The sequence below is a fragment of the Epinephelus fuscoguttatus genome, linkage group LG3 (genome assembly GCF_011397635.1).
Source record: "Epinephelus fuscoguttatus linkage group LG3, E.fuscoguttatus.final_Chr_v1".
NCBI classification, from domain to species: domain Eukaryota; kingdom Metazoa; phylum Chordata; class Actinopteri; order Perciformes; family Serranidae; genus Epinephelus; species Epinephelus fuscoguttatus.
Window position 1 is genome coordinate 9254107 of NC_064754.1, and position 15679 is coordinate 9269785.

General features: G+C 40.4%; 1 protein-coding gene across 1 annotated transcript in view; it reads right to left on the minus strand.

Moving 5' to 3' along the window:
• Window positions 1-15679, minus strand: part of LOC125885838 (zinc finger protein GLIS2-like) — a 43255-nt gene that overhangs the window by 1424 nt on the left and 26152 nt on the right. The window contains exons 2-6 of the mRNA XM_049571637.1: window positions 15201-15389; window positions 12625-12818; window positions 9643-9828; window positions 6684-6817; window positions 4921-5039 (exon numbers count right to left, since the gene is read on the minus strand). Of these exons, the coding sequence (XP_049427594.1) occupies window positions 4921-5039; window positions 6684-6817; window positions 9643-9828; window positions 12625-12818; window positions 15201-15366 (799 nt within the window). The 5' untranslated portion in view covers window positions 15367-15389. The remainder of the gene's footprint in view (window positions 1-4920; window positions 5040-6683; window positions 6818-9642; window positions 9829-12624; window positions 12819-15200; window positions 15390-15679) is intronic.

The following is a 15679-nucleotide window of genomic DNA, read 5'->3' on the forward strand; positions in this document are numbered from 1 at the left end:
AAAATGGGAAATTTCCATAGCGACTGGGCTTTCAAATAGCCTATGTATCATTGTCTGTGTGCCTCACGACAGTTCCTGTCACACGCAGACAGGAGTAACAGGTAACAGAAGAAGGATTTAACACATTGTTAACAACAAGGAACTAACAAAGGAAGCTACAGAGCCAAACCTACTCTGATATGTGAGACAGGTCATCATGATTGCATTTCACAAGGTTTCCTTTCACTAGAGAGGTAGCCCGCAGAGTGAAGTGTGTATTTACACAAGTTGTATGTATACATGGGTGTAGTGGACTTGCTTATCACCAGGAGCTCTGAATTCCATCAAGGCTTGTACATCCTGCCAAACTGTCTTGCTGAAGTACAGACGCACATATACTACATATGAAGAGGTGACTGAGGTGACGTGTTCAAGGATTATCTCCTGTTAGCATACATTTTTGTAGGCAGCAGATGGCCACTGGTAGACAAACACTCCATGAAACAAGTGAAGGCGCAATGTTTGCTAAGATGTCAATGATTGCTCAGTTTGGAGGAACCTGATGACGTAAAAAGCTCTGATGTCTCTGCTGTTTTAACACCATGTTTTTAGATCCACATTTTAAAGTCAGTAGCTTAATTCCAGCAGCATCACACAACACCAGCTGATATGCTTTAGACAAGTTCCACAGCAGCTTCAACTGGACATCTTTACTGCCTTTAGGACATAATTTCAGACACTGGTTGACAATGTGTTGAAATTTATGACAATGGGTGTTTAGTTTGTTATTTGTGTCATTTACAGTTCTCTTTTTCTTGTTGTTTCAACTAATCTGCATATTAAAGGAGAACACGACCTGAATTAAGAACTACAGTATGTCATGTCCATGGTCTAGGCAGTCCCTCCAACAATGCTGTGATCGTGACAGTTAACACAAATTCAGCCAATCCCTGTGAATTCTGTGCGTGCTTGCATTTTTGTCCAATCACCACAACTTTGCTGCAAATTTGACTATTTAAAACAGGTGAAATCTCATTTCATTGTAGAGGTGGTTGCAGTGTATTGATTTGCTTAGTTCCTTTATTAGAGCCATTTCTAGCAAGTCCTAGTTTCCTATTATTTTTTTAATCACCTGACCTGGCATCTCTGGAACCTTTCATTAAAGGCAGGTGTGTTGAAGTGAGTGCGGAGCATGGACGATGCCACAGGGTTACAGTCTTTAGCAGCTGTTTATTTGGCTACTCTTAATTTTATCATTTGATGAAGTCGTTTAATACTCCATTGATCTGAACTTAGCAGCACTTTCAGTTCTGAAACAGAAAATGTACCCATATTCTCTTAACATTCCCCTGGGTGCTCTCAGTGTCATCTAAAACATCTTTCCCTATTCATCGTTTACGGAGCAGTTCCAGACTTGACACCCTCTGACATCACAAGTTTGAGTTTCAGCATCCTAGCTTTTGGATTTGAGAGAGTTGTTCATGTTCACTAATATTTTTGGACTATCTTACACCATAGGAATGAAATGTATGACCTCTGAAAATGGGCATAGTTCCCCTTTAAGATGACCTAATCACTTAAAATCAGCCAAAAGGACAACATATGAATTTTCCTTGCAAGAAGTTAATTTGTTTTGAAAACTGGTGAATCATTAATTAATGTTTCCACCAGTTTTCAGTTCAAGTTCAGTGATCTGTTTAACCTTGTTCTGAGATACTGAGACAAGACCGAGAAGGAAGTGAACTGTCTCTCACCCCACTGGCAGAGTATTTTCGTATTTAAGTACATTTTAAAGGCTGAATATCAGACATAAGGACTTGTAAAGACGATGATTATACATGTTTATTCCAGTCTCAGTATTTAGTTTCCTGTTACCTCTTGTTTCAACATATTTGATTTCTCTCTGCAGTTTAAAGAAGAAACCAGACTCAAAAACATTATGCAGAAAGTAGATATGCCTCCTGGCTTGAGCTTGTTTTGGAAACACAGAGATGATATCATGGTCGGGCAAAAGTGTCTGGATTTGTTATCCAGTCTTACAGTAAAAACACAGCCTCAACTCTGTGGTTCAACATGCCCCTTCAAGGACACACACCTTTGGAAATGTCATGTTTACTGTATCCTATCTTCTCAGCCAAGGGCATAGTTTCCACTGTTACACCATCAGGCCAGAAATTTACTTGCTTTTAACTGTGTTCATGCGTTCGCTCCAGTTGAACTCAAGTTCGTTTGCCCCCTAAGTGCGGTTTGTTTTGGCAGGTGTGAACACAGCAATCGATGAATCAATGACAGCAATATAGTTGACGATGAGCAGCGCTAAAATCAACCTGCGTAGTTGTCCCTCCATTGTGACATTAGAAAGTGTCACATTAATCTTGCAAGTGTACTCTTCTTCAACGTTTTGTTTACTTCCTGGATTTTTCCCGCATGGAAATTCTGACCAATCAAGAGCAGCTTTCTTGCGCAAGGCATTTTATCTGGTCCGTGTGTAAATGCTGCAGTGAGAACACGAACCAACTCTAAGCAATCATGCAACTTTGGAACAAAATTTGTCCCTGATTCAGACTAGGGCTGCCACTAACGATTATTTTCATTGTCGACTAATCTGTCGATTATTTCTTCGATTAGTCGACTAATCATTTATCGAAAAATGTGTTAAAACGTTGAAAAATCTCAGTCTGTCTCTCCCAAACCCCCAAATTATGACATCTAATGTCTTGTTTCATACTCACACCACAGGGTTTTAGTTCACCATCATGGGAGAGTGTGTAAAGCGGCCAATATTTGAACGTAAGAAGTTGCAATAAGAGTATTTTTGGGTACTTTTCTATGAAAAATGACTCAAACCGATTAGTCAACTACTAAAATAGTCACTGATTATTTTGATAGTCGATTAGTCATCGATTAGTCGACTAATCGTGGCAGCCCTAATTCAGAACAAAGCAAGACAACTCTAGGTCTGACAACACCCTCGCCATTTTCATGACAACGTTCTTGTGCTGGAGTTAAATACTAACGCAGACAATGAAAATGCTAATATGCTGATGTATAGTTGGCATAATATTTACCAAGTTCACCATCTTCATTTAGCTTGTCGGCACGCTAATATTCTAATATGCTCTAAGTACAGGTAAGGCTGACCAAAATATCATGAGTGTTGTGGATATAAAAAACAAAATTTAATTTTGACCTGACTGGTTAAAAGGTAAGAGGATCGAAGTTAAAGCAATTCATCCTCTAGGTACCCTGAATGTCTGAACCACACTGCATGACAATTCATCCAATAGTTGCTGAGAAATTGTGGTAAAAACCCAAACTGTCAACCTGATGTTGGTGCTAGAGTAAAGTTCAGGGGATCATCAAAAGCCGTGGGATCAATCATCTGGCCACCATGACTGGCTATACCAAATTTCATGGCAATCCATTAAATAATTGTTGAGATATTTCAGTCTAGACGTGGAGCAACAGAAGACTGACCAACTAACCAACATTGCCATACCCTGAACCAAAGTAGAGTCCAATAATGCCTACAACACATGAACTCACCACAGCACTACAACGTCTGCTTTACAATCACAGGTCACTCTGTAGTGGACTTAAACCAACTGTAGTAAAAGTGCTGAGTTGTGTAAAAAGCTGATAAGCAGGAGTGAAGAGAGGAAACTGTAAACTGACCCTGGCAGCATCAGAGGGAATTAACACAAAACAAAATATCCACACAGGCTACAGAAGAGTTGGAAGAATCCAGGTTCATGTTACAGTCAAACTATACGTAACAACAAAAAAAACTAAACTCTTTGTCAGCAACAAAAAGCAAGACAAGTTTATTTGTAGAGCAACTTTTCATGACAAGGCAATCTGAAGAGCTTTAAATGACAGGAAGATATTAAGAGAGAGCTGTTCATAAATAATGCATGTGTATTAATGGAGGACTACATTTAAAGGGGCAGTCCGCCAACTTTACACATTAGGCTCAGTTTACTGATCCAGAGGAAAACAACTCAGCCTGCGAAACATTTGCAGCATGTTTTCTGTGGCTCTAGAGGATGCTTTTTAAAATCTGAGAAAACAACCCTGATGATGTCATCGTGATTTAAAACAGAAACCCTGCATGAACAACAGGTGGTGTCAAAAATGTCTTTATCAGACAGGGTGGTCTAATGACAAGATGCAGGAATGAGTCAGAAAACCTGCATTTCAGTTAAATGTTAACATTTTAGTACTCCTGGTTCCCTCGTCTCAAAGTCACTGAGCTATTTGAATGAGTTTTGGTGAACACAAGCTTACACATTTTGTTCTACGACGTCAGTATTTACCCCACTTGTGAAGGCTGTACGGCCTCCTGGTGGCGACACTGTGTGACCATGGTGTAGCTTGTTTTTAGGCTTCGTGGTGTAATGCAAGCATCGGAAAACTCAGAAAACCAATGTTTTAAAAAGGACTAAGGCATTGTGGGGAATGTAGGATCCAGCGTTCTTAGAGCCTGACCCACATGAGAAGCTACATGTGAGGATATATCAGGTTCTGCAGTTTGATTTTTAACATTCTTTTTGTCTCTCTCAAGTGGACCAAGTTTATAAAAAGTGAAATAGTAATAGCTTAATTTTCTCAAACAGTACTAGACTACTACATTTTTTAAGAAGCGTTACTCAAACAGGAGTAAATAGTGTTTTGTTAGGGACAGCCACAGGTTTATTGCTCTGTGGAGTAGTTTCAGCAGCAGCATGGTGAATGTGGGAAAACATTAATTTCAGTTTCAAAGTGCAACGGTGTGGCTCATTTAATTGTTTTAGTGGACTTGGACAACTTGGCTCTGAATACACACTTCAATAAGATTAATTTATTGTAGGTTTTGGTCTTTTCAAGGGATATGGAATAATGAATATCACCACATTTATTCTGTAAAGCTGCCAGGTAGCATTTTATTTATTGTGAACTCACCTGTGTGTGAGCGGGTGTGTATCTTCAGGTTCTCCAGTCGTGAGAAGCTCTTGTTACAGGTGGGACAATGGTGCGGCTTCTCATTGGTGTGTGTGCGGATATGAATCAGCATTTTATACCTGTGAAACATCAAACAAATTCTGTTTACTGAATACGCACACATACACTTTGCCCTTGAAAGGGTCACTACCTTTTCTGAGGGCGTGGCTGCTGATATCTGAATTACAGCCAGTTGTGATGAGGTCATCATCCAGGAAACAACACGCCTACCTGAAGCTGCGGCTCATAGACCATGCAAACCAGGAAACTTGTGTTCTTTTATGTTGCTTGGCCATACTTTGCATGCAGGTCGGGATAACTTACATAGGGTGGATGAAGTAACACACAAATGCCTTACATGGTAATACAGCAGACGTGCAGTCAAAACAAACCTGGTGAAGCATAGAATGTGTTTTTCAACTGGTCCTTGTTGGCGTAGTTTGCAGTATCGTTAAGAAAACATCAGTTTATCTCCCTCTTTGCTGATAAAATTTGCCAAGTAGCCTCAAGATTTGATTTTTAAATCTGACACATGCCTCAGCAATTCAGACAGCTGTTTGTCTTTGTGCATCAGTTGCTTGGTTTATGCTGCGGTGAAAACTCTCTTATACATATCGACTGAATCAGTCTTTGTTTACGAAGACTTACAGGTAAAAAATCCCAGTGTCACGTCCATAAAATGAAATGGCACTGAGCAAATGTTGCCTCAACTGGTTAGTTTTAGCCACCTAGAAAATGGGCCACCAAAATAATTCTACATTGGTTTAAGTGTACACTTTATTTGACACATTTTCACCGCTTTACCTTGATGTCAGATAACCCTTATCTTAAGCCATTATCTCAGAGATCCCAGCGTCCATTGACAAAAACATTCATTTTACTTTGCAGAATACTGGAGTTGCTGGTCTACCGCTGCCTGGATCTGTAGTGTGTAAGGTAAAGCGGAGAAAATATTCCAAATAAAGCATACATTTAAACTGATAATATGTTTTTTTAGGTGGCTACAGTTCGTTTTGCCATGCCCCTCCCCCCCCCCCCCCCCGTCCACAGCAGTACAATGCCTAGCTTCCGTGCTTAACTAGATATCTTTAAATCTTACAGTAACAGTGGAAAATGACAACAGTAGTAAAAAAGTTTTCTGAATCCACAGTTGCCAGTTGTCTCCCCAGAAGTGAATGTTGTTGACAGTGTGACTTCACAGTGATTTAGTCTCTAGTGACTGTTGAAACCCCTCTAAAGTTGATATATACAATTAGTATCAAACTCACTGACCAAATGATGTGCAGACTGTGCAGCCAAACATTGTTCAAAGTCATTGAACTTTATTTTAAATGTTAGTGGAAATCACAAAGCCTCCAAAGAAGCAAAGTATTTCAGGATAAATTTGGGGGAAGGTGCAGAAAACAATGCAAAGGACATGTTGGTGAAGATTCTCAGTCGTCCAGGTCATTTTAATCCTATATGCTATATCTTGGATGAGAGGTGAAACGTCTTCAAGAAACTCAAACAGCACTGAAAAGTACAGCTTATAATAACTTAAAATTAAAAACAACACTTGCCTTTAACCCAATATTGTTACACGTCTACTTAATAATGACGTTCATTTGGGTCAAAGGCGAGCAGTCAGTATAAAGGACTTTTGTACACAGGAGGAGGGAGTTCCCTCCCACCAATCCAACCAGGATATTTGCATTAGAAAAGCTTATCTAACAGGCCGGACATACCTGGCATTAAAGCCCCTGCCGTTTCGAGCACAGCCCTCCCACTGACAGCAGTATCCAGAGTCCTTGTCAGGCTTGACGTGGAAGTCGTTGATGTGATCCACCAAGTCCTGCAGCGAGTCGAACAGCAGGTGGCACTGCAGGATAGAGAAATGTACTGTAAATACACAGACTGAAGTCAGTTGATGAAACTGAGGAGCAACAATGCTGCAGAACTGCTCCGAGTCAAGTTGTTTTTGAGAAGTTTATTACACATATTATACATGTTTTACGTGACTTCACATCAACATTTTATGGAGTTTTCTTTTGATATAATGTTTCAGCTCTACAATGGCTTAAACTTTCCTGCTGTTCTACACAGTTTTGCTTTAATCAAATAATTTAAGTGTCAAATAATATTTATTCTTAAGAAGTATGGTTTCAATCATATCACAAGTTAACTGACCTGACTGAAGTTTTTGTTGTCATTAATCTATTAAAGCATTACAACCATTTTGTACTTTACTAACACAATTTATGATCTTGTTCAATGCTCTGGTTACTTTTCTTGGTCACTTCATATTTACAATGTATTTTTTTTTCTTAGATACAGTATGTTGGATTATGTGTTGCTTGAGATTTTTATTTTGAGAAGTGCTTTGTTATAATCAACTGTTAAGTCTTTACAATCTCAAAATGTCTGAATATTTTTATGTATTTTAAAATATCTAAAACCACAGAAACGCAGCAACAACACGTGAATTCTGGGCTCTTCCTGCTTAAATGAATGCAATGATTATTCAAATCAGTGTCAAAATGTAACTAATTGTTTCTGTACCAATTGTTGGCGGTCATCCTCTTTCTCTCTTTTTGTGTGACTGCCAGTTTGTTCTTAGCACCACCTAGTGGTCAGAGTAGTAGTTGCAGTCTTCTTCAAGATCAGATAAGATAAGATAAGATAAGATAAGATAAGATAAGATAAGATAAGATAAGATAAGATACACCTTTATTGATCCCACAACTGAGAAATTCCAGTGTTACAGCAGTCAAGGGGAAAGAGTCAGATTAAAGATTTCAAAATTTAAAAACGTTAAACAAACTAGGCATGCAAAAAGAGTACAAAAAAAATACAAGAAGAAGCAATAAATAATAATAATAATAATAATAATAATAATAATGAGCAGTGAATGAAGCATTTTTTTTCACCCAGCACCTCTATGACAGTGGTTCCCAACCTTTTGTCTTTAGGGACCCCTTTTCTATTTTTGAGTAATTTAACGACCTTTGACGAAGTGACATATTTTATTGATGTTTCATACTGTGTTCAATGCATAACAACAACAACAGCACAGAACAACTGATAAACCGTACAATTAACCCAAATACTGAAGGCAGTAACTGCAGGAAGTTTGTGTTAACGGAGCAATTCGGATGGATTTTGAATTTTTAGCAGATTATTTCCTGAGAATATTGCAGCACAGATATTTTTCCTGATATTTTCTATAATTCTCTTTCTGCATTATTATTTTTTTTAATCGTACATACTGTAAGCATTTTTTTGTGACAAATTTAGGGTTTTCTTTTCCCCGATACTTTGCCATTGTTCTGCTACATCCCTGGATGTGATCTACATACTTTATAAAGATACTTTACAAAGAAATATAGTGCAAGGCTGTTAAGCAGAGAGTGAAGGCTCTGTGAATACAGCTTGTGTTTTCTTATTCTGTGAGATGTATTTCAAGTTTATATCTTGACTAACATTCTAAACTTAAAAAATAACAATTTCACTTTAGTTTTCTTCACAGGAATGAATAAAAGGCTGTGATTTGGTCGACTATATATACTTGAAAAAAGGTTTCTTAAATCCCTTAAAATCAAGAAGGCCTCACCACTCTCCGTGAAGCTTTGCCGACCCCCAGGTTGGGAACATAGACTGTAAAAATAATGGACGTAGCTTCCATGACATCACCCATTGACTTGTGGACTCCCATTTAGATGCCTTGAGTTCGGCATTTTGGCTGTTGCCATCTTGTTTTTTTGGAACCAGACGTGACCATACTTGGCCAAGGATTTGACCAAGAAGCTGAGGACGCTATTGGCCGACAGCTGGTCGCTCAGAGCGGTCTGCCTTTAATTATGCATGACTTTAAGCATTAATAAAAATAGGAACGTACCCCCGGTATAGTTGTCATGAATGTTGAAATTAGCCGTGTAGACTAAAACTGTTTTTTTGTAACAGGCTGTAAAAATGTTTATTTCTATTGTAAAGTCAGGTGTAGTCTCTCCACCAGACAATCAGAGATCTCTGCCAGCAACAAAGCATTCTTGCATTTTTGAAAAGGACACGCCCTCCCGGAAATGTGCACTCCCCCTTTTCTCGTCCGCAAGGAAACAAACACACAGAGAGCTTGAAAATGGATGCTGAGAGATTTAACTCCGTTTTATCAAATGTGTGCTCAGTCCACAAGACTGTGGAAATGAAGGACTTACAATGACTTTGTTTAAAGCTTTACACACAGTCGGACTATGTTTACGAGCACAAGAGTTCAGCGAGCCACCGAAGGACCGCCCTGCAGATTTACTATTGGTTCTGCAACGTAGGGAGTTTTTTTAAACTCTGAAATTGTATCCGCCCATCTAAACACAAAATCAGGGAGAAAGACATCAGTCTTTAGTTAAGCAAAGCGTCTAAAGACTGACTTGTGAGTCTAAGTCAGGTATTATAAAATGGGGGTCAGCCTCAAGTGGCCGTTCAAAGAACTGCAGTTTTTGGCACTTCCGCGTTGGCTTCATTTTTCAGAGCTTGTTACTTGACTGGGAAATCATCCCTCTGTGGTATTCTTACAGTAGAAATGAACTGCATCTGACTGACAAATTATAATTGATTGATGAGGCCTGGATGGTCAGCTAAGGCTTTTAATTTTAATTGTGAAGAATAGTCACAAGCCTGTCAGTGTGCTTTGATTTATCTGTGTTTATTCACCTTCATCCAACGGCAGGCCAGCTGACCGTCCAATGAGGGCTCTGGTGAAACTTGCTTCTCTCTGTTCGGACTGATGAAGATAGAGGAGGGAAAGCTGTACGCCCTCGGTGGGCTGCCAATCGGCAGATAAAATGGATAACCCTTTGGTGAAGCGCCGCCCTCCAGACCTGGATGACGAGCTGGTTCCTGAAAGACAGAAGGATGGAGAGAAAGGTACCATCAGCCAAGGAAGACAAGCTCTTCTCAGTGTTTTACTGCTTGGCTAAATACCACCATCGTTAGTTCTGCATTTATTGATGGATGATGTTGTTTTTTAAAGATGGTCTGAAGTTCTGCATGTTTAAAATTGAAGGAGAAATTCAAAGTGGTCTGCTAAATGAATTATTATGGACAAAAAGCTGCCGCCAGCAGTTTCAAAGACATCTTTGAAGTATGTCTGGAGGACACACTGAGTCCTTCTCACAGTCCACTTTTAATGTTTTAGACAATTTAAAATCGGTACTTTCTGAGCTAAAAGATGAATCTGGGCCATGAGGGGAGATTTGATGCTCTAACAAAGAAGCTGTGTGTTTCATGTTTTACCACTCAAGCATGGCTAGAATTTGATTTGGACAGAGTCAGTGGACGGCTGTGTGCTGCTGTGCAGACACTGCACCAGCAAATTAGATCCGCTCCCAGGATCCCAATTCAATTCACTCCTGTTGAAGAAGAGTGGAGCACATTCAGCTACATGGATTACTGGACTACTTGGATTATTCTGAGAAGACTGTGGTCATGCCTATGGATAAGATTTACTGCTGACATGAAGATACACACCACAGAACAGTCCTCCCTTAACTTTATGAAACAGTCAGTTTCTTATAATCAAATTTAAAGCAGCTGTAATCTAATTTCCAATAACAATGCAATCTCTGAACCCATCAGCTATCAGTCTGACGACGATAAGCCTCTGGGGGCAACAGTCAATATTTCAGGAGATCCGGCAAGCCAGCGGATATCCACGCCAAGACTTCCTTTTCTGTGCACCAGCCATTTCAGCTAACCTCTGTAAACAGATAGCTGCATAAATGTAGATACATTAGAGCAGAGGTTCCCAACTGGTCCAGCCACAGGGTCCAGATTTCTCCTTAGTCATTCATTCCAGGTCCGCATAGTTTAATACACTCAGTGTCATACTTGTGTTTGGCCATGTCATCGAGCTATTTTGGTGTCTCTGTAAAGTAGCTGTCCATTATTCACTCACTCTACAGCAGGAAACAGCACTTCAGAATAAAAACTCTGTGCTGGAAATTCACTGTACCTCAGAATAAAGTGTGTTTTCTACAAACTTGACATATTTGCAAGTCACTTGCATCCATTTAGAATGGACCCACGACCCACTTTTGGACTGCAACCAGTTGGGAACCACTGCATTAGAGTGCCCGCCCAAAGTAGAGTCCTTTGCAGCAGCCCAGTTCATTTCCAACCTGCAGCTCTTTGCTGCACGTCAACCATTTTCTCTCCCTTTAATCTGTCATTCTCTAGCAGCACGGGAATAAAGGCAATAAAAGCCTAAAAATAAACTTTAAACCCAAGCTAATATTAAGCTAAATCACCATCAAACGATAGCCAGTAGCGTTCCGCCTCGTCACCAGACTTATTATAGTTCATTATTTTTGATTAGCTTTTAATTTTTGTTTCGTGTTTTGTTTTGTTTGTTTCCAGAGTGAGTTTACTCATTTCAATTTAGTGTTTGTTATTTAACAAGTTTTTGTTTTAATCTAGTTTCAGTATTAGTTATAGTTTATATATATATGTATGTATTATGAAGAGTACAGTGTTTTTCAGGAGCAAGATTTAATTGGTCAGCTGACTCATAGGCATGTAGACATCCCAGTCTTACGCCTCCTCATGCTTGTTGTGTTGACAAATTTGACCAAATTAGCAGAGACATGTCCTGTACTTATTCTTTTTCAGTAACCCCTTATCCTGTTGAGGGTCGTGGGTCTCTGGAGCCTATCCCAGCTGACATTGGGCGAAAGGCGGAGTACACCCTGGACAGGTCACCAGACTATCACAGGGCTGACACATAGAGACAGACAACCATTCACGCTCACATTCACACCTACGGACAATTTAGAGTCACCAAATAACCTGCATGTCTTTGGACTGTGGGAGGAAGCTGGAGTACCTGGAGAAAACCCACGCTGACACAGGGAGAACATGCAAACTCCACATAGAGGGGCTCCCTCCTGGGATTGAACTAGGAACCCTCTTGCTGTGAGGCGACAGTGGTAACCACTGCATTTCCTGTACACTTTTATTTCAGTTAATTTTATAACTAAAAAACACATTAGCTTTGTGTTTTTTTCTACAGTGTAATCTTATTTTTAATTCAGTTGTTAAAAATGTCTTTTACACCTAATTTTAGTTTTTAGTTTAGTTTTAGTAAACTATAGTCCTTCACTCTCCATACGGACTGTGTGAACATAGTGGAGCTTTTAGCAGCTAAAGAGATATAGAGACTGAAAACAGAACCCAAAGTGGACAGCTATCATTCTGGCACTTGAGTTTAATGAAACAGTTTCTTATCACAAAATAAGGAAAAAGCAGGCACAGCTTGTCAAATATATAAATGATCTGGGGTCTGACTGATATGATTTTATAAAATTACATTAGAGTACTGGATGATGTTATCAGTTGTCCTTAAAATGCCTGTAATGCATGATCTTTTTTGTCTGTATTCATTTGAATCTTCGCGGGAATTACTCAGTCTTCTCTCTGCGTCTTTTCATATCTGCACAGTGTTTAAAAGTTTTTTGCACCTGCACCTCATCCAGTGTAGACTGAGTCTGATCACAATTAATAAAGCATCAGCCAGTGGTGCTGCACATCAGATAGGCTAATTTTTGTTTGTTTGTTTGTTTTGTTTCAAGACATATCACACAATACGCTCATGACTGGAAAAGGCAGCTGTTGTTAAGTGTGAACACCTGCACTCACCCGTGAGAAGAGATGTGGCTGAGGGCTTCTGCTGCTGTGAGGGGACTCCAGGGGGGAGGAGGGGAAGGGGGAGGAAGGGGAGGAAGGAGACGGGGAGAGGGAGGAGGCATGGCGGGAGGAGGGTGACAGGCTGAGGTCCATGGCTGGAGGACTGAAGCAGGACCCGGGTCGCTCTTGAGGGGAAGTCTGGGACTCTGGAGAGTAGGGGTAAAATGGGACGATGTTACCTTTGTCAGACTAAAGTAAAACCTTTCTGTGTAATGCCTCAGAAGCCATGCTGAACTGTAGTAACTGTAGGACTATTTAGCTAGGTCAGCTTATAACTGACATCTCAAAGTTTCTGTTGGAGCACATTTTTATTTTAAACCACTATTGCAGGCTGCTCTCGTGCACTGTTCAGAGTTTTCCTATGAAAAGTAATGAACACAAATTCGTACACATGTATAACCCATGTTGGGAAGGCTGAAATCATGTGACCAATGTGCTGACGGAGGTAGAGAAGGAAGAGTTCCCATTAAGGAAGAAGACTGGAATGGTGGATGGGTCACAAAACATGGGACTCTTCGCCAGGACTTTCCCCAGAAGACCGGTGTTTAGAAAAGTGTGAGCAAACTTTGAGTCAGTTTAAGGTACGTCCTCACCATGTTTCTTCCTAAAGGTAACCACAGTAACTTCACTTATCTAAACCATGACTGTATAAAAACGTTGACATGACAGCTCCCCCAAAGTGAAGCCAAAACATCTCAATCACCCCCTGGTGGCTGGCTGCAGTACAGTTCATAAAGCCCACCCACTCCTTGTTAAAGCCCATTGATGCTCCCTTTACGTACGAAAATGTATACGTCCATTTCAAACAATGTTACCGTCACTGCCCACATACTTCCATGCGCCCTTTACGTTGGCATGGATGTTAACCAATATATCCACCAGGAGGCAGCCCAGCGTCAAAAGTTTATGACAACAACAGACTCAAAAACAAACATGGCGACTGTGGAGGACATATTGATAATGTACCTCTTGCGTAAAAGACAAAAACAGGGGCAGCGTTGTAGGAGGCGGTGGTCGGTGAGGCCGTTAAATACGTCGCGACTGGAGGACGGAGAATTCTTTTCTCTAGTAGCCTACTGTTGATGAGAGAAATTGAATTGTTATTTCTTCTTCGTGTCTCACTAGAGCTACATATCAGGTAGTGACAGCAACACTGCCCCCACAGTTTCCGGTGGTACTGCTCCGTTTGGCCCGTATCCCTAAGCTTTATGGAAACATGGAGAAATACAGACGAAATGAACGTGGTGCACAGACAGAAGGCTCCGCCCTTATCCGGATCCGTATTTAACGTTGAGCATAAATGGGCCTTTAGCTGATGGGAAAAGAGCCAAACTAAAAACTCAAAGTACATGTCAAATAAATTTTTTCCCAACATGGTTTCTGTCATTTTAGATAGTTCTTGTCATGTTGATGTATATTCAGGTGTTCGTTTTTCTTATTAGTTTGGTTTTAATTTGTTATTTGAAGCTATAAAATCGGGGTTCGTTGTGCTAGCGATCATTGACGCCGCTTGCGATTGATCAGACGTGTATTTAGACCGGAACTCAAACTCAGCACCGCACAGACCGCTTCTGTGCCGACTCTGGTTCCAAATGACGTCACCAGCACAAGATGGCAGCATCATTGTACTGTGGGGATAAGTAGAGACGTGTTGTCCATCTTTATGTACAGTCTAGGGCCCAAACCTAACTACTGTAACTTCATGTAAATACATTACTATATGTTAAGTATGCAACATTATTTGTGGGGTGCTAATTAGAGTATACGATCCCTTGTGTGGCTATGTTTTGCACCCCTGAACTGGTGAAGGTCTGCGAGCCCCTATTACACTTTGGGTAAACTTCCAACCTCGGAGAAGTTGGGTCAAACCTTAGTCACTACAGGGAACACCTTAAAAATTCCACGATTGTTTGATTCCATTACATTGATTAAAATATTGATTAATACTCCTTTAAGTTCACAGTTTTCTCGTCCAGTCTTGGTGCTGGGAGTCTGGAAAATATCTGAAGGACCCCGTGGTGTCCTTGTTCCTCCATATGGGAACATTTATCTACACACAGCCAAAGAGGATCATGAGAAGCACATAAACAGTTAAACAACAAGAAAAAACACACAGAATCAGCAAAAACACACATTAGTCATTCTACACATAATTGAGCACCTGGGCTGTAAAGTATGAGGTTATACAGTCCACTCAGACTGCCACAGAGGCCACGTTGTGCGTATCTTTGAGGTCACCTTGTGTCAGTGTCACGCTCTACTTGTCATGAGCCACACTGGCAAATCTGAGGACAATGAACATCTATTTGAGGACAGCTGCCATTCATTGGGTTTGCAATATTAAGTTAGCAGGAAAGTGAGAACACAGAATCCACTTATTGTTCTATTGCATTATCACAGTCTTAATCACTGCATCAGCAAAGGCATGTCGTGTGTGTGTGTTGGAGGGAGGGGAGAAATGATGGAGACTTCTGTCAATATGTCTGTGTGTTGATACTGTGCCTTAAGTTCACGTGTTTAACTCTTACCTGGGGAGGAGGGTGGAGACGGAAAGGTTGTGCACAGCAGACGTGGTCGTGTGACGCTGAGAGGGGCGCAGATAGAGGAGGGACAAGCCCTCTTTCCTAATCTGAGTGGACCATCTGTCCGTCCTGAGGGAAGCTTCAAGTCCAGCGGCTCGTCCAATGACAGCATGGCTGCTGGTTGCTCCTGCCCACCTGCGGAGAGAGAACCATCATGCGGTCATGCAGCCATAAATATCGATATGTACTTTCAATCAAATCAGGCACCTATGTTATCTTCTGTTAGTGGTTTGTCTTTTTTTAAATTTTGTGTAAGTGTGTTGTAAAAAACGAATTTTGTTTTTTCGATTCATGCTTAATGGAGCAACAGGGCAACATTCAGAGCATTAATATAGCTGCAAACAACTATTTGCTATGTTGAGATAATAGCAGAGTAATGGTGTCCTGAGGAAAAAAATGAAGTCATGCTACCTCTGTATGTGTTG